The sequence below is a fragment of the Thamnophis sirtalis genome, unplaced genomic scaffold (assembly GCF_051295495.1).
Source record: "Thamnophis sirtalis isolate CommonGarterSnake01/CBP01778 unplaced genomic scaffold, rThaSir2_p1.2 scaffold_8, whole genome shotgun sequence".
Lineage (NCBI taxonomy): Eukaryota > Metazoa > Chordata > Lepidosauria > Squamata > Natricidae > Thamnophis > Thamnophis sirtalis.
In genome coordinates, this window is record NW_028261388.1 from 23,411,573 (window position 1) to 23,431,141 (window position 19,569).

The window sequence follows — 19,569 nt, forward strand, 5'->3', positions numbered from 1 at the left end:
CCGCAGTACTTTTCATTTAGGCACTGAACGGGATTCCTTGAACTGCAGACCCAAGTGCTAGGAATTGCTTTTATCTCATTGCCTTGAATGCTCTATGGCGTTGGGATGAGTTAGTCCTTTTATATTAGATTACTCGCACATAGGTAAGTAGATTCATGTCTCACTGAAGAAGTAGAATGACTGACGTGCTTGCAACATCTCAGAAGAGAAGCATAAATGTAGTTATATGGCAATTTAAAGCAGTAACTGTAGACCAATTAGATGCACATTTTTGATTTAATCGCAGAAGCATAAAAATGCAAAAGGTTTCCAAACCAGATGGAAAATGTATTTATATAAGAATTAAAAACATGTGAAAGATTACAAAATATGCATAATTGCAATGGTGGACAACAGAACACTGCTTCTCTAATCCTAGTTTTTAGTCTTTATTAACAACAATAAAATGGTGTGTACTTACAAAAATACAAAAGCCACAACCCACTAAAGGTTGTAAAGTGCAACCCTATATGGAATTACCCAGAAACCATAGTGTTCAATGGAGCCAATACAATACCATGTGCATTTTGCATAATGCATAATGCATTTAGGCTACCCCCTTCTTTCTCATTTCACCTCAAACATTGTCTTCAGTGGCAGCCTGAAGGCATAATAAATAGCCTGCTCTGCAGGCAGTTATATATTGCAGTACCAAGCACTCCGTACCTTGTGTATGTCACTTCCATTATTCATAGTAAAATTCTCCTAAAATCACTGATGCATGGTGGCTCTACCACTTGCCAGTTCCCAAGCAAAATAAAAATACCATTAAAAATACCATTTCTTATGTCAAATTACATAGTGCACTTCAAAAGAAACCACACACAACAAATATTGCTGATTAATTGCCTTTTTGGCACATGTGATTTGATAGATCATGTGACTAGCATGTCTAAAGTTGTATATTTTAATACATTAGGGCAGAAGTGCAGTGAGCACATCAAAGGATTTAACAAGGTGGCAAACATCAGGTACTTGCAACAAATTTTTCTGTAATATTCTAATATTTATATACCTCTTATTTTTATAAATAGCACGAGGCAAACATACCTAATACTCCTCCTATTTTCTCCAAAGCAACAACCCTGTGAGGTGGGCTGGGTTGGGAGTGAGTGAGTGGCCCAGAGTCACCCAGTTGGCTTTCATGCTTAATGTGGAACTAGACCTCACAATCTCCTGGTTTCTATCCTGGTGCCTAGGCATGAGACCAAACTGGCACTGTTGAGAAGAATAGATTTTGTTTCATAAAATCAAAGGACTTTCAGAGACCATGTAGAATAAGAGAGGTTTTCAGTTGAGTTTACTCTTTCATAGATTAAAAGAAATGATCCCTATAAAAAATAGTAATCCCATTTTGTTGAATCGCAAGACATAAATTTGTTGACTGTTGTACATGCCTGGAAAAATCCCCTCATTCCCATATCCCTGTGTTCAAAATGCATCTGTACAGGGGATACAAACGCTTAATGTATCCCTTTGGATTCCAAAGTATTGCTACAATTTTATGCTCATTGTGATTGCTAAGAAAAAATTGAGGTAGAGGCAAATATCCAAGCAAGGGTTTCTCAACGACATAAGAGAAATTCATTAAACAGTCCTGTTGCCACAGGGCATTCCTATTCATTCATTAATTCATCCATCCATCCATTCACCCATCCATCCATCCCTTATCCTTTTTCTGCCACAACTTGTAACTCTCAATAGTTTTTTTTTCTCAATAAAGATACGCTTTCTATTTTCTGAAGGAAATTTCTAGTTTACAGGTTCTTGGACCCTACTAGAAAGCGATGTTTGCCTATTGGCTGACCCTTTTTTCCATCCTAGAGTGCAAATGAACAATTTTTTTGTTGTATCTACTACATCAGAGGTGTCAAACTGGTGGCCCGCGGACTAGATGCATCACGCGCAGGCCACGTCCACCCCAGCTCCACAAAAGGGAAAAACGACACGAAACATCATGTGACAGCACCGCGACAGCGCGATTTTGACACCTGTGTTCTACATAATACACTCTTTACAAAACTAAGTAAGTTAGGAGAATGTGGGGTTACGGTTTGCAGCAGTGGTGGGATTCAGCCAGTTCACACCTATTTGGAAGAATCGGTAACTTTCTAAGTAGTTCAGCAAACCGATTGTTGGAAGAAATCTCCTTTTGTTTTTTTCCACTTTACAGGGCTAATCCTGTAAGGAAGGCAGGAAGGAAACATTCTGGTGTTGTTTCTAGCCTAATCTTTATTGACCTGCTTACAGAAACTGCCTCTCTGGTTAACCCTTATTACATTGTAACAGCTAAGGCGAAGCATCCATCGACCTGAGTAACAGCTAAGGCGAAGCGTCCATCGACCTGAGTGACCTTGAGTTGGCCATGCCCACCCAGTCACATGACCACCAAGCCCCACCTACCAGATGGTCATTAGGGCAGAGAACTGGTTGTTAAATTATTTGAATCCCACCACTGGTTTTCAGGGTAGCTCACCACTCTTTGCTTTTCAATTTCTGTAAGGAATATGAATCACGGAACATTACTGTTATTACATTACCTTCTTAGCCTTTAAGTCAATGTACACTGTGGCCTCCCTTGTTTTCTCCACAACAACCAGTGAAGTAAGTTTGGCTGGTTTTTGTCTTGGATCAGGCTGCTCTATGGCTGAGAGCAGACTATCTAGTTCTCCCCAGTTCCAACCCAATCTCCTACTAACTACTTCATACTTTCTAAGCCTATGCATTTGTTAAAAGAGGAGCCAATGAATATCATAGGGCTTAAAGAAGAGACACAAAAGAAGAGATACTTACTTCATAGGGTGATGGTGAAGGATTAACCTTACTGACCTAAATAAATAAATCTTGAGAATTTTGAATTCAGGACACAGATTAGTGGAGGGATTAGACAACACATATAATCCAATCAATAATTTAAGCATAGCTTGCCTATTCATCATAATAATTTTACAATATGTGATCTGACAAAGCAAATACATTTTTTAGTTGACCTATGTCTTGACCTAGTGTGGATCAAACAGCAAAGTGCAACAGGGCAGCAATGGGAAGAAGTCTAAGACAGGAAAATTCCACAGTCAACATTTGACGGAAATAGAGCACATTTACATTGCATCCCTTGCACGGCACCCTAGAGCAATCCAAGATAAAAGCAAATTTGAGCCAATCAATTATTGTGGAATTCTCAAAATGGAGCCATTGAAAGCACTGAAACTCTAGTAATCCCATCCATAGGTCAAGCCATTATAGAACTTGCGAGCAGTAACTGCTAGGTGTGTTCAGCTGTTGTCATTCTGGCCAGAACTGCCCTCTTCATTTGTGAGTTGCGCATAGTCCTCTTCGTGCCGAGTAACATACATAAACCCACTGGGGGGGAAAAAGGAGGTAAGACATACCAATTCAATTGAAAAGAAACATAAGCCATAAAATTATCATACATTGTAATGCAAAAAGCCTAGAATTCTCTTTAGCACAAAAGAGACACAAACTTTCTTTTCTTTGAAGTTAATTTAGGAAGAAAATGTCCATGGTGCCATTTTTAGATTAAGACTAAAGGTGGCTCTAAATTGTTAAGAGCATTTCAGACACTTGAATATTGAATATTGCAGGGGGGGAAAACCCTAAATAGACAACAGCAAATTTCAGCGGTTATTTAGAATATTTTAACTTGTAGTTATTTTATATTTGTTTTGTATGTTTTAACTGAAATTGTATTTTAGTATGTTTTATCATAAACTGCCCCAACACCTTTAGTTATTGGGTAGTTTCAAAGTGCAAAATAAATATATAATTTAAAAAAACCTAAAATGATATACCTGTAATACTATCTCCTTTTTTAAACAATCCATTTTCAGGGCTATTTTGTCCAGATAAAATACTAAATAAGCCAAATGATTATTTCAATTTATCTAACCCTATTATTACATGAATAGATGTTTGTCTTAATTCTCCTGCTCCATTGTGCTCCAGGCCTATTGAAAATCAGATTCAAAGATGTCCACACTCCAGATTTTCAGAATCAATTGGAAATATTTTCATTGTATTCTTTTTCATCATTTATTTCATTGTTCTATTATTTTAGTTCTGTTTACACTCTTTTCATTTTTTCTTGTTGCAAACCGCCTAGTATAGCCCCATGGAGAAATGGGCGCTAAATAAACGTAACAAATCCTAACCAATTTAAATTTGCAATTTAAATAGATGCCAGATTTACAGTATATACTTCTAAAACTCTCATTCCCACAACATTTAACTGGTAGAAACAATGCATCATAGGGAAATGATTTTTGAACCAAGATACCTCAAATGGGCTAACCTACAGAATGTGACCAAAATCCAGGCTTCACTAGTTCCGTGAGATTGATGTTTGGCAAATTTTATAAAACATTTTATCACATAAAATTTACCATAAAAGAGTTTATGATGTAATACAAAACATCATAAAACATTTATTGTGCTGATGTTCATGCTACACAGTTCAACACAGGCTGTTTTCAAGGCAGGTGTATCTCTGAATGTAACCCAATTTTTCCAGAGAAGGCAGGACATTAAAAGTTCTGTTACGGTTGTACGCACTGAGAAATTTGGTAAGGAAACATCTCTGAAAGGATGACTCAAGGGGTCATGGGTTTCTAATAGTATTCTATTGATTAAAAACAAATAGTGGAGTAGTCAACCTCATGCAGATACATTTCCCATGGTTTTATTATTAGTTTTCATTCAAACTGATACCAGAGAATCTATTTCTAAAAATTTATTTTAAAAAAAGCACTTAAGGTGCAATGTTGCAGGGGTTGGACTAGAAGACCTCCAAGGCCCCTTCCAACTCTCTTATTCTATCTTCTTCCATTTAGTTAAGGGATGGTCCATAGCTGGTATGTGACAGTCCTATTCTTCAGGGAATACCCATCTCTCCCCCCTAGCTTTGTGTGCTTCAATTAATTAATTAATGAAGTTATTCCTCCCATAGATCTATTTCTGACTGAGAAGTGTGGGAAGTCAGGTTGGGACAGAATAAATGGAAAGGGGTATCATAGAAAACAACAGAGTAGCATTTTAATTTAATTCATTTGCAGCTCATCTCCTTTCAAATTGACCCTGAGTAGCTTACAACGTAAAAAAAAAACATTAACATAATCAAGGATAAAATGACAATACAAACAAAATCAAATCAAAATAAAATAATACATTTTCTATAATTGAAAAATACAACTCTATATAAATGATAAGAATTGGAAATAAAAACTAATATCCCTTTTTTATGGAGAGAACATTTCTGTACAAAACAGATTCCAACCTTTAAAAAAATGAATGATCCCTGCTTACCTCATTAAACTCAGTGGAATGATGCAAAAGCCAGCTGAAAAGAGAAAACTGAAGCCAGGAAACCATGCTACAGTCATTGCATAGATGGTATTAAAGACAGCAATTGAAATGGTCCCAGTCAGAATCTCTAAACAGGCAATGCAAGCAAATAAAGCTCCTGCCAAAAAGGAAAAAGAAAAACTGGATTACAGAGATCCAGAGATTTGTGTGTGTGTTTGTGTGTGTTTGTGTATGTAACTATACTACACTACTAGAAAGATGACAACAGAATGGAATGGCTGATTGATTCAGCTCTCTGCACATACTATCCAAGCAGTGGTGGATTTTAGAACCTCTTCTGTAAGTGTGGCCTGCTTTGCGGGAGTGGCTTACCAGCCATGTGACTGGGTGGGAGTGGCTTGCCAGCCATGTGACCTGGTGGGAATGGCTTGCCAGCCATGTGACCAAGTGGGAGTGGCTTGGTAGTCATGTAACTGGGCGGGCATGGCCAACTTGTAAAATGTGGTGAAACTCCTTAACAATGCTCTTACTTAGCAACCAAAATGTTGGCTGAGAAACTCTGGCATTTGAAGCATGCAAGTCTTAAGGCTGTCAGGTTACAAGACCCTTGCACCTCTAACCCTTTAGAAAAAAACCACAGGGGTGTTCAAACTTGATAGTTTTAAGACTTGTGGACTTCAACTCCCAGAATTCCTCCTCCAGTCATGTTGGCTCAGGAACTCTGGCATTGAAGTGTGCAAGTCTTAAAGCTGTCAAGTTACAAGACCCTTGCACCCCTAACCCTTTAGAAAAAAACTCCCAAGGGTGTTCAAACTTGACAGCTTTAAGACTTGTGGACTTCAACTCCCAGAATTCCTCCTCTCGCTCTTCATCTTGATGATGTGCGGATGGGTTGTGGGGGAGGGAGCTGAAACCGGTTCTAAACGGCACTGTAGATTTGTGGAACCTCTTCTATAGAAGAGGTTAGAACTGGCAGGAACCTATCCCTGCATCCAAGGCATTGCTCTGACAGTCAGGCAAATGTCTGACCCACACAGGTTGGACCATAAGTTGGAAACTGATTTTACCCTTCCAGACAATTATTACACCCTCAGGTCACCCTTGTTACACCTTGGCAGATGGATACCATAAGGTTAAGCACAATAAAAACTTTGTGAATTGTGTTTGGACACAAAACATGCTTAAGTATGCATATCAAGATTGATCTCTGCTTTTAAGCTAGATGTAACTTTTCCCACTTTCTAAGATACCCTCACAAGTTTCGTAAATAAGAGTGCTGGTCTATGATTGAATAAAGATTGATTGATTGATGAAAGTCTAGTATTCAGGATACTTCATTTTCCTAAAAATCACAACATTTCAAAGGTAGCCACCAAATTAACCTGATGAGGATACTCAATGCCATGAATCTGGATATCCAGTGGCAGAAAGGAACTTACATTCAGCAAATGGAAATGGTGTTATTGGTGCTAGAACTAATTAAGATAACAATACAATATAGAGCTGTTGCTTCAAGGAGAAAATAGAAACTGACAGATCCAAGGAACTTCACTGAATTCCTTCGACACCTGCAATTAATTATTTAGCAGCACCGACTCACCTTGTTCATTAGGAAGAACTATTTTTGACAACATGGCTCGAATAATTGGAATGGGTATGAAAAGGAGCATCGATGGTATTCTCACTGCAAAATAGGAGTCACGAAAGTCAACAGTCTTTAACATAATTGCCCCATATAGCTAATCAATTTATACTGTGACAAATAACAGCAAATAATTATCTGGGTAAAAAGCATGATAGCATCTTTCAGATACACATGGATTTAGAAATATGTCCTCCATTTTTACTTCTGCTCCACAGCAGACTCTCTGTCCGGAAGACTCTGAGATCTGCGTTTCTCAACGTACAACCGACCACAATTAAGCCCCAATTTTTTGCTGCTAAGTATGACAATTGTTAAGTGAGTTGTGCCACATTTTATGACCTTTTTGCCACAGTTGTTAAACGAATCACTGCAGTTGTTAAGTAATTCATGCAGTTGTTAAGCAGATCTGGCTTCCTTCATTGACTTTGCTTGTCAGAATGCAGCTGGAATGATAAAAAATGATGATTACATGATTCCAGGACATGGCAACTGTCATAAATACATGCCAGTTGCCAAGCGCCCAAATTCTGATCACGTGATCTTGGGGATGCTGAAACCAGTGCCATTGTAACTTTGAATAGGCACTAACTGAATGACTGTAAGTCGAGGACTACCTGTGTCGTAAGCAATATGCTTGTCCACTGAGGAATTTTGTAGGATTAATAAAAATAGTAGCTGAAATATTTAATTTATATCTCTTACAGAAGATATTGGATATTCCTTTAGGTGCACATTTTCAACTGTGGTATGTGGATAGCAATAGCAATAGCAGTTAGATTTATATACCGCTATACAGTGCTTTACAGCCCTTTCTAAGTGGTTTACAGAATCAGCATATTGTCCCAACAATCTGGCTCCTCATTTTACCAACCTCGGAAGGATGGAAGGCTGAGTCAACCTTGAGCCTGGTGAGATTGAAATTGCCAAACTGCAGGCAGCCGGCAGGCAGCAGAAGTAGCCTGCAGTACTGTACTCTAACCACTGCACCACCGTGGCTCATATGAAGCTGCAAGACACTATTCATGCAGAGCAATTGTAAGAAGGAATTCATTACATTCAAATTTTAAATGTGACATCGGGCAGGTGTTGTATATAGCACCAGTCATGGTTTAGATAGGCTACAGCATGGTAGAAAATGGACAAAAGTCATGAAATATATTAAATTAATTATAATGTTATCTTATTCAAAAGCATTGTGGTGACAGTAGACAAAGAAAATGGAAAGTTATCACATTCCCTAAGATGAAGAACTAACAGAATGAAATCTCCCTTAGTTATAGAAAATGACTAAAAGACAAGAAAATAATAGGCCTTACATAGCCAAGTATTTGTTATGGGCCTCTTCTGCAAATTGGGGACAGAAAGTGGAAGATTCAGCTCTATTTTCCAATAAAAATGTAGCAATTAGGTACATTCTATTTTTACTGATAGCTTTCAGCTGGTGAATTATAATATTCCTATTTCAAGAGGGTCTTTTGGAATAATTTATATAAAGGGTTGCCTCTAGTAGTTTTGCTGTTTGCTGTTATTTTATTGTAGCTTATTTTTTACGCTACTATTATGTTGCCTCACAGATCCTAAAGCAGGGGTCCCCAACCCCAGGGCCACGACCCACTACTGGCCCATGGCACATTTGTAACCGGGCCATGCAAGGGATGGGCAAATGCCCAGATCTACTTGCAAAAATGTCAGGTGCAGGCGCTTTTGTGCACCTATCATTCACACAGCACCATTCTCTCTACCCCCCCCCCAACCCCGCCAGTCCGCCAAGCCAGAAACCTTGGGAACAGCTGTCCTAAAGGCATGGAAATTGTAATTTGAAGCACAACACTTCTAAAAGATTGAAAACTTCATTCACTTGCATATTACAGAGTTGGAATGTAGAGGTTGAAACTTGTATTTAGAAAATCTTGGTTAAATTACCTGGAATTTCCAATTAAAAGTCTGGGCAGCTGATCATGAGAAAGACCTGAGTCTTGGACCAATGCCATAACTAATGTAAAAAAAAACAACAAGCACCACCACACCAAATTTCTAATTACTTAGATCAATATTTCTCAATCTGGGCACCTTTGAGATATGTTGACAACAGCTTACAGAATTCCCCAACTTGGAGAAATCTAGGAGTTGAGATCCACATATCTTAAAAGTGGCCAAGATTGATCTATGTTATCAAAAAAGTTTACCATCATCTTTGAACTTAACCAAGTGAAACTTACCCAACATCATCAACAATGTAGTGTTCGCAAAGGCGGCCATGATACTTCCTCCGATATAAGAGAAGATTCCAATAAAAACAAGGTAGCTATCTCTCAGATACTGAGAAAGGAAAGCAATCCCTAAGAATCCAGTCACAGAGACTGAGGTGGACACAGCTGAGCCGTACCCTATGTAAATGGCATTCCAACAGAGGGGAGCATTCAGTTCATATAGCACATAGAGACTAAGCGCTCCAAATACTGTGAAAAGGTAAGTCATGAATGTGCACAGCAGCAAGATGATTAAAATTCGCTTCTTACAGGAGGAGGATTTAAAGAACATATATACTCCAGAAAGAGTGTCTTTAAGACCTTCCCGCCAAGATTGTATCTGGATTGCAGAGACTTTCACCGTTTCATCCAAGCAAAATATGACATAGAAAATGTTGACCATGTGAAATAGAGAAATCATGGCAAATGTCCACATAAAGTCCATTTCTTTTAGAATGTATCCTGAGACCAATCCTGCAAATCCAGATGTGAATCCAAAGATTAAGTCAACCACAGCTATTCGGATGGTCTTTTGTTTCTGAGTCTCACAGCAATCAACTATAAAGGAAAAGGCTCCTCCAAGAAATGTAGCCAAGTCTCCAAACAGCCCCACAACCAAGGAGAAAACAAAGAAGAGGTAGAGGGGCAAAGACAAGTCTGACATAACAAAGAGGAAGATGCTGCTGGTAAGACTCCCCACCAGGGGAAGAACCAATGATATTTTGCGTCCATATCGATCTCCATTGGCTACGAGGACAAAGGCCACCAAAATGCTGAAAATTGCCCCACATAAGTCTGTTTTCATAGCAAAGAGAGAAGCTTTTTCTTGGACTTCCTGAAAGAAGGAAATAAAACAAGAATAGAGACAAATCAATCAATGTAAGCATTGTAATTCAACTTCTGATCTCATCTATAAATAGGAATTCTGGTTTACTACAAAGTTCTGTGTATAGAAACCAGCAATCAAAAAGATACAATTGGCCACACAATTAAGTTAGATGATTGGGAAAGGGTATGGGAGTGGAACTTGAAATTGATGATGTCGACGGCCTACAAAGAAAACGTATATAAAATGTTTTACCGCTGGCATGTCTCTCCGACAAGACTGGCAAAAATTTCCACAAAATCATCGGCCAAATGCTGGAAATGTAAAATAACACTGGGCACATACTACCACATGTGGTAGACGTGTCTGGTGGCTAAGACATATTGGAAGCGAATACTAAGGTGGTTAAACGAAATTATGTCAACTAAATTAAACCTCAATCCGGAAATGTTTCTATTAGGGATAATAGATCCAAAAATAATTAAAACCAATCAATATCTACTTGTTCATATCCTGACGGCGGCAATAATCTCATATGCGCAGTGCTGGAAGAAAGAAAATGCCCCCACTAGTACAATGGTTATGAATAAAATTTTAGAAATAGCGGAAATGAATAGACTAAGAATGCTGATTAATGAAAAAGAAGACACAGACTTCTATAAAGTCTGGGAGAAACTATACAAATGGTTTGATAAGAAAGACAATGAGAATTAAGATATATAAATGAGATATTTTATTAACTTAAAATAACTTAAGGAACAATTTAAAAGAAATTATGATATACAAAGACTAAGTAACAAATGAGATAAGATATATATTAGAGGTGAGAATTCACCTACAAGTAATATCAATAGACTACAGTGTTGAAAAAACTTTGAAGATCTGATAGGAAAAATCTGTTATGAATACCTGCATAGAATTAGTAATCTAGCTTCATACTATTTTCTTTTTTTTCTTTCTTTTTGCCTTTTTTCTTCCCTCTTTTCTTTTCCTTTTCCTTTACTTACTTACCTTAGGTAGATATGTAGATAGGCAAGGTGAGATGAACTATGTATATATATGTATGCATTTTTGCCATTTGCATTGTAAACGTAATGAGTTCTATTTCTTTTCTTTTTTTGTATTTTGTAAACCTTGCCTTTTTTACAACCTTTAATAAAATTTTAAAATTAAAAAAAAATAAAATAAGAGTGAATAAAACAAACAAGCAAACAAACAAAAAAGATACAATTGTGCTGGCAATGCAAACTACAGCTAAAAAGCACAAGCCAAATTAAAAAAAAGATTAACAAGGCCACAAAATTGATGATCTGAGAACTTGGAGGCGGATGAAAACATCATTGCAAGAACAAAGATTTAAAGATACCTATCACTGTTATATTTAGCATATTATTTTCGATTTATATATTTAATCATTTCAGTATGGCCTCCATCCTTTCTCTGGATATGATCATCGCAGATTGTTTGTGGCTGAAGACACATGGGGTTTGGAAGTGGTGTTGCAGAGGTGGTATTCAGCCAGTTCTCTCCCATTCGGGTGAACTGGTAGCGGTGACTGTGGGAGGCTCCGCCCACCCACCCAGACGTAATGCGCGACCACTGCGCATGAGCAGAAAGCAGTGCACATGCGCAGATGCATTGCGTGCGAGAGAAGTGAGAAAGCGCATTTGTGAACTGGTAGGGAAGGTAAGTGAGTCAGTTTGACAAAGCAAGTAGTAATCAATAGAATGAGGGACATGGAGTTCCAAGAAGAACTAAATAGGTTGCCTCTCCACAGTAGGGACAGAATTAAACAGGGTGTGTGGGAATCGGCAAGATATCTAAATGACCTGATCTTCCCAAAACAAAGAATAGCTTTCTTCAGAGCCAGATTTAACATTCTTCCTTCAGCACTCCTCCAGGGCAGGTATAAGAGAACACCTATAGCAGAACGCGTTTGTATATGTGGTAAAGGAGAAGTGGAAGATAATTCACATGTTCTATTACACTGCGAGCTATACAGAGCTTGTAGGTCTGCACATATTCTCCCCTTGTAAAGACTAATGTATATTGCTGGTCTTTGACCGTAATAAAGATCTTACTTACTTACCTTGAGTCAGTTTGACTTCAGGGGACTCCCTGGACATATTTCTATAGTTTATTTGGTAGCAGTATGGCAGTAGGCCTCTGAAGTAATGCAAAAAGGTGCTAAAGTATTTATCCCAAATTTATGCAAAACCCTGAAATGTTCTTGATAATTCAGAGGCTAGTTGAAAGATGAGAAAGGACACATTCGCGTCTGAATCAAATACAGTTAATATTTTAAGGATAGGGTTGTGCATTTTTCCAAACTTAGCTCAAAAATAATTTCTGCATTTTATTTTGCAATGCTGATAAAGACATTTCTTTAGCGAACTGCATGTGTGCGACATTGTCTGCATCCAGGAAAATAGTGCTTTTGGGGTTTGGAGTTTTTTTTTTTTGTTTGTTTCTGGACTATTCTACAGCCCTCAGATTTGCTGGGGGCTTCTCATCTAAGTAATTGCAGCTAAGTGAAGAGATGCTTTACCAGGTGGGAAGCCTCTTCTCTGAACATGTTAAATTCTACATGATTTGCTATGATGCATCATTTACTCTGCTTAACTTTATCTGGGGCACACCCAGTGCATAATCTGATCTTACCTTTTGCTTCGCATAGGTTGGGTTGCTTTGATTCAGTTCACAATGAGACATATTATCTTGAGCGATGAAGGTCGAGTTGGTCGTTTCTTCCCAGATCCTTTTGTATACATATTGTTGCTTCAGAGGGGTGATCAAAGAATAGGCAAAAATATATAAGGAAATGGCAGGCTCCAGTAACAAGGTTTTCTTCATCCTTGGGGTTTTGCTTGAATTATAATTTAGGAAGAAAACAAAAGGTTAGCCTTTTTCAGAGGAAGACAATTCTCTAACTGATCATTAACCAAATGATGGAAAAGTTGGCAGGTGATTTTATTTTGTGCTCCTTCACTCAAAGGGGTCACTGGGAAATCATGATGAACAAAAGTCATGTTTTGAGCATGCTGTACTCACCTGGCTTACCTGTTTCGTTATACACAATGCGTTCTACCAAGTAACATTTGAGACCCATTTATTAGCATGCTGTATTTTTTAAAGCTAAATTTACTTCCTACAGAAGTGTTTTCATGTTCAGCTTTTCAGTTTCTGTTTCTGCCATAAGAAGCTGGTTAGCTATAATGAGACCCAAAGGAAGAGGAAAATAATGAACAACTTTTTATTGTAAGCAAAGCAATGAAATGATTCAATGGGCTCTACTGAACATATTCTACAATCTTGTCTTAGGCATCTTCTGAACACTCTCTGAAGAAGAGTTTGTTGCTTTCTAATTTTTAATTCCAGGAAATGCCGGTGAGTTGACAAGGATTTTTTTTTTAAAAAAATGGAGTTTAACTTTGAAAAAGGGAGCAATGTCAGGGATGGGATTCAGCTGGTTCTCATGCATTGGATGTTAATTTTACATCTGGTTTGGACCACCAATAGTTCTGATGACCAGCTGGCCCAGCCCCACCCCACCCCACCCCACGCCTCCCAGGAGTCCCAACCCATTCTGGCTCCCAGGTAACTGCAAGGCCTCCTAGGCCCCAAAAGGGGTGTGGGGGTTGCGATGAGCCCCCCGCAGCTCATTTTTGCTCCCAGGGGGTGAAGGAGGCCAAGTGCTCCCTGTCACACCCCCTGGCTACGCCCACCATGGCCACACCCACCCACCCAGTCATTAGGGCAGAGAACCGGTTGCTAAATTAGTTGAATCGCACCACTGGTCAGTATACAGTGGTGACAGTGATGTGGACATAGAATGAAAAGGCTGGGCATTTCATTCCTTCTCTCTCAGAAGCCTTAGTTCCACTTCTCTTTCTTTAACTTTTAAAGCAGTGCACTCCAACCTTTCTGGCACCAGGGATCAGATTCAGAAGAAAAATTGTTTTCCATAGGCAAGGGAAGATTTCACACGTACCTACTAGATCCCGAGCAAGTGCAGAGGATGTGCAAATGAAGCTTTGCTCGCTTGCCTGCCATTTGCAGGGGTCTCCCCTTCCATGCTCCTAGAAAGCATTCCAGTGAGCAATTTCTCACTAGTCCTAGTGAGAAATGTAGGGTTCTTATACCGAGTTAACACTCAGAATTTTAATAAACGGACAGATTATGCTATCACATTGATGTTGTTTCCTACTTTCTCCATGATTATATGTCTTAACCTGATCTTTCAGGTCTTCCAATAGTGAGTGAGTGAGAGAGAACGAGAGAGAGAAAAAATACTGCAACTCTACAGCACCCTTAAAAACAATGCGACACCTTTTACTTTCAGTGGGCTTAGACTTGAGGGAGAAAAGTACACTACTTTATTTAAAGTTAATTTATCTAACATATGTAACTACATGCTTTGTAGTTCCACACCACAGCCCAAGACTCACAACTGAAGCTTCTGCAATGCTTCCACACTTCCTGGGCAAGGCTGATCGTTTTTTTAATGTAACAAATCCCTCTAAATTGCCACCTGGAGGTTTCAGAAATTCTGAAATTTCATTTCAGAAATTCTACTGAATAAGATAAAGAGCTCAAATATGTATACCTATGTAACCGAAAGCTAATCCGGTTAGGTTTATCTTAATCCCACCCCAAATCATCACTTCCCCTGGATATGAAGCTTTGTTCTTCTTGTTTATATCTACAAAGTGGTAAGGATTACAGAATACTAAATATAACTCTCTATTGCTCCCATCTTGCAAAATAAATGTGCAGATTTTGTTTGATAAATTAAGGAAAGTGCTGTGCAGATGTGATCTTTCTATTGACAGTCAAACTCTTACAAACTTTAAGACAAAGCTTGTTCGGTATGTGACTGCACAGAGCAATTGTAGCTGGCATGTTTTCATTACAAAAACACAGTGCTTCAAGTTAAAATATAAAATCTGGTTTACAACCAAGTTAACACAATCATTTTTAGGATTATAAAGTGTAGAATTTGGAATCTGGCATACAGCAGAGATAAAAATAATACTGGTGGTTTTCAGTTCCACCTTCAGTTTTACACAAACAGCAAATCAGTAAGTGCAAACTCATCTTGCCTCCTACACCCTGTAAATGTAAGAGAAGTTGTAAAAATATCCTTTGGAGAAGCATATTTTAATGGCCAGCAGATACCTACATGGATATTGCAGGAACAATGTTCTGCTAGGTTCTCAATTAGTTATAGTATTGTAATCTGAAAGTCTGGTATATCAAAGATTTTAATAAGTCATTACAATACATTAGTGAATTAAGTCCACAGCATACAGGGCTTTCTGTTAATTTTTAGCAGAAGTTGGTTTTCATGGTGTAATGTAAATAGCTCTGATGACTGGCATGATTCCCACAATATATTGACAATGTCATGAAATTTTTGTGAAACTTTCGAAAATGGATTTTCGAGACCAGGCATGATATTTGGTCTTCCAAAAGTAGTGTGTTACATACTGATCAATGGATAAGAAACATCCAAAATTATTAGTTCAGTGACATTTTTCTTCTGAGCACATTCACTGCAATGAAACTTGGGACTCAAAACCACAATACCTTGTTGGGCAAAGTAAAAAAAAAAAAAAGGCAAGCTACAGTAGGCAGACAAGGATTTTGATTCCCAATTATTTAATAAAAGCAGCAATAACTTACTGTATGTCACAGAAATTGGAAGTATCCAGGATTGGGATTCTCAGTAGCAGGCCTTAGGATTTTGGTAGTGACAAATTTCTAAACATTGAATTTTTAAATCCTAAGTATAATTTGGTTCATTAATTTGGTCTCCAATTAATAGATTTAGGGATCTTAACAATCTTGTGAAATTCTGCTATATTTGAAGATTTCTCTATGCAATGCTTTTGATGTCTATTGAAGTATTTTTTCTTGCACTTAATATTTAATATTGTATTGTTTTCTATTTCTATATTCATAGGAATGATTGCATTAACGAGCAACCTAAATTATTTTAAAACAATAAGGTAAAGGTTCCCCTTGCACATATATGCTAGTTGTTCCTGACTCAAGGGAGCAGGGCTCATCTCTGTTTCAAAGCCAAAGAGCCAGCACTGTCTGAAGACATCTCTGTGGTCATGTGGCCGGCATGACTAACCGCCAAAGGTGCACAGAGTGCTGTTACCTTCCTACCAAAGGTGGTCCCTATTTTTCTACTTGCATTTTTACATGCTTTCAAACGGCTAGGTTGGCAGAAGCTGGGACACGTTACGGGAGCTCACCCCGTTACGCCGTGCTAGGATTCAAACCGCTGAACTGCCGACTTTTTTCATCAACACGCTCAGCGTTTTAGCGACTGAGCCAATACGTCCTGTGTCAATAAACAAACACAAATCTGACTTTTGTTGACCATAGCTGTAGAGGACTGGAGTTTTTAATTTTTATTTTTGGCACAGTAGCAGCAAGTGAATAGTACAAGTCCATGTAAACATTGGCTGTTTTGTAATCTATCACATGTCAAAATGTTTTGCACACAAATTTTACTAAAAGAAGTTTATTCCAGGAGGTATAAAGGTATAGAAATCTTGTTCTTTTATAGCTTTATCCAAGCAGGGTTTTTCCCTCAATAAACAGGTACATGTACAATACTGTAAAAAACAGAAGGTGCTATAAAGTTAGAAGGAATTTGGGCATCTTTACATATTCTGTTACCTTCACAAGACACGCAGCTCTTACACAACAATTTCAAGAAGCATAAAATGAGTCAATCAGTGAAGGGAGAGCCTTAAGCTACCTCTGAGCCTGAAATAACCTTTACAAAAATCCCTTGCACAGGCCAGCAATTTGGGTTGTCAGATCTTAAAACTTTCCTGCGTTAAATCCCGCAATTTTCTTAATATTCAGTTCCAATTTATTCAATTCTCACACAATCTGTGCCCCCTCCAACAGCTGGTCTGGTGGGGGATGACGGCTGTTGTAGTCTTAACGGATCGGCTCTGAGAAAACAAAGCAGACACCGCTTCCCACCGGAACATAAACGCACACACACAAAAACAACAAACCCACAACTTTAAAACACTTCGAAATTTTAAATTAAAATTCTGATCCATGTATGAGCGCAGCCGTGGTGACTTAAATAAGGGGGGGGGAAATGAAAGTAGAAATGTGGCTAAATCTCTGTTGCATGCATTTTCCCGGAGCGTGCATCAAAACATTTCCCAGTGTTTTTAACCTGCATACGTTGCCAATAAACCCTTATCTTGTCCAGGCGCTCAGAACTTAGCACAAACACAGCCAGCAAGCGAAATCCGCACTGATGTCCGGCGGTCCTCCTTTCCAACCCCAGCCGCTCACCTCCGAAAAGACGATTCCAAGCGCTTTGGCGCTTTCGTTCAAGTTCAAGGAAGTCCGAGCGGTCGCGAGCCGAGAGAAGATGCACCTGGGCTGCGAAAGAGACCTATTATAGCCGGCGAACGGCAGGTTCCTCGCCGGCTCTCCTTCCAAGGCTGTTTCACCGGGTCACCACTAGGGGAGCTGGGGGCGAGGAGCACAGCGATTGCTCCATTCGGATATCACTCCATCCGCGGGCGGGGCCTCCCTTCGGGCCGAGGGACGGACCTTTTTTCTTGCGCGTGACGCGGCTTCTCGAGTTGCTGCGGCTGCGCCACCTCCGCTCTGTTCGCGGTGGGCAAGGGGGAAAAGGGAAGAGGGTTGAAGAGGAGGGAGAGCGTCCTAGCTAACGCTGCCCTCACCAAGCTGCACCCAAGAGGAATCCTGGGTGGGGGTTATGTGATTTGTAGTCCAGCGACTGGGTGGTGGTGGTGGTGGTGTGTGTGTGTGTGTGAGAGAAAGAGAGAGGGAGGGAGGCTGCTACAGACGAGCGCAGCTTTGCAAGAACTGTCTTATGGAGATTCACAGTCATCCAAGTCGTGGTTGTCCCAAAGGTGCTTTTTTCCACGGGGGAACCGGACTTTTTTTTTTTTTTCTCCTTTAAAGACGTCTCGCTTGAAACTTGAATGAGAAGCGGAAACTTGGAGGAGAAGCGAAACGTCTTCAAGGAAAAACCAGAAAGTCCGGTTCCCCCTTGAGAAAAAGCACCTTTGGGACTTTGCATGCAAAGTTGCTGGTGTCAAATTTCCGTTTGGTATGTAGTAGATGTTAAGTATGCACCTTGCATTAAGATTTTATTTATTGCCTTATCCAGTTCCCACCAGTTGTATAAACTGGTTGTAAAAGGTAAAGGGTTCCTCTTGTTCCTGATTTTAAGAGACTGTGCTCATCTCCATTTCAAAGCCAAAGAGCCAACGCTGTCCTAAGACATCTCCGTGGTCATGTGGCTGGCATGACTAAATGCCAAAGCTGCACAGAACACTGTTATCTTCCCACCAAAGGTGGTTCCTGTTTTTTCTACTTGCATTTTTTACATGCTTTCAAACTGCTCATTTAGAAGCTGGTACAAGTAAGGGGAGCTCACTCCGTTACGTGGCGCTAGGGATTCGAACTGATGAAAGCCGAGGTGGCGCAGTGGTTAAATGCAGCACTGCAGGCTACTTCAGCTGACTGCAGTTCTGCAGTTCGGCTGTTCAAATCTCACCGGCTCAGGGTTGACTCAGCCTTCCATCCTTCCAAGGTGGGTAAAATGAGGACCCGGATTGTTGTTGGGGGCAATATGCTGACTCTGTAAACCGCTTAGGGCTGAAAGCCCTATGAAGCGGTATATAAGTCTAACTGCTATTGCTATTGCTAATTGCTGACCTTTCTGATCAACAAGTTTAGCATCTTAGCCACTGAGCCACCATGTCTCCTAAAGCGGTTGACTTACCAGTCATTTGGGGGGCAGGGTGATTGGTACCTCCAACGACAATAAATCCTGGATGCTGAGATTGTGCGTTGGGGAAGCCCAAGCATTGTGGTTTATAAACTATGCTTTATAGTTAACTATCATATGTGTGAACAAATTATTATTTATTCAACAATATGCATGCATTGTTCCTTTAAAGATGATTTCTTCACAGGAATCCAGCAATACCTTCTACATCAGATCATTTTCTGCTGTTTTTCCCACATGTAAGTCCTTAAGAAATAACCAGAATACTGTATGGCTGCCCCTTGCTATTTTTTGTTGAAAAGGTTTGCAGCTGGCTTAGCACTAGGCAGATTGATCAAAATTGTGCTGCCCAAATTTGAAAGGCTTGCAGCACAAACCTTCAGAATCCATTGTTGAGGCTTGCTTATAAATTGTTAGTGAAATATAGTCTATAATTTTTGAACAAGTCAAAGAATTGTGTGATTAAATAACAGAGAAATGAAATATCTTGTGTACAGTAATTAATGGGAGTGTAGCAGTTCAAGATCCACTAAATTAAAAGTGGCCTCCAACCTGTTTTAGAATCATTCATTAATAGACAAATGTAGAAACAGAACTAATAATGGCAGATAATGTGAAAGCTAAATGCCTAGCAGTAATAATAATGATTAAAAACCTGTTTGTATATTATTTTTAC

General features: G+C 39.2%; 1 protein-coding gene across 2 annotated transcripts; it reads right to left on the minus strand.

Annotated features, from left to right (window-relative positions):
- Positions 1–257: 257 nt before the first annotated feature.
- Positions 258–17,604, minus strand: SLC46A3 (solute carrier family 46 member 3). 2 transcript variants are annotated; one of them, XM_087721250.1, is made up of 6 exons: positions 17,420–17,604; positions 12,743–12,947; positions 9,226–10,090; positions 6,962–7,045; positions 5,362–5,518; positions 258–3,402 (listed from the first exon to the last, which is right to left on the minus strand). In XM_087721250.1, the coding sequence occupies exons 2-6, from the start codon at positions 12,932–12,934 to the stop codon at positions 3,315–3,317; spliced, it is 1,386 nt and encodes a 461-aa protein (XP_087577376.1). In that variant the 5' UTR covers positions 12,935–12,947; positions 17,420–17,604; the 3' UTR covers positions 258–3,314. The 2 variants fall into 2 exon arrangements, with proteins under 2 accessions (XP_087577376.1, XP_087577377.1); XM_087721251.1 differs by lacking the exon at positions 17,420–17,604 and having other exon boundaries at positions 12,743–13,600.
- Positions 17,605–19,569: the final 1,965 nt, after the last annotated feature.

Excerpts from the sequence above, each read along its gene's own strand:
- SLC46A3 (XM_087721250.1), bottom strand. The coding sequence starts at position 12,934 with ATGAAGAAAACCTTGTTACTGGAGCCTGCCATTTCCTTATATATTTTT. Across the intron at positions 5,519-6,961 it reads AGTTCTTCCTAATGAACAAG|GAGCTTTATTTGCTTGCATT; the intron begins GTGAGTCGGTGC and ends CCTTTTTGGCAG. Across the intron at positions 3,403-5,361 it reads ATTCCACTGAGTTTAATGAG|TGGGTTTATGTATGTTACTC; the intron begins GTAAGCAGGGAT and ends TTTCCCCCCCAG.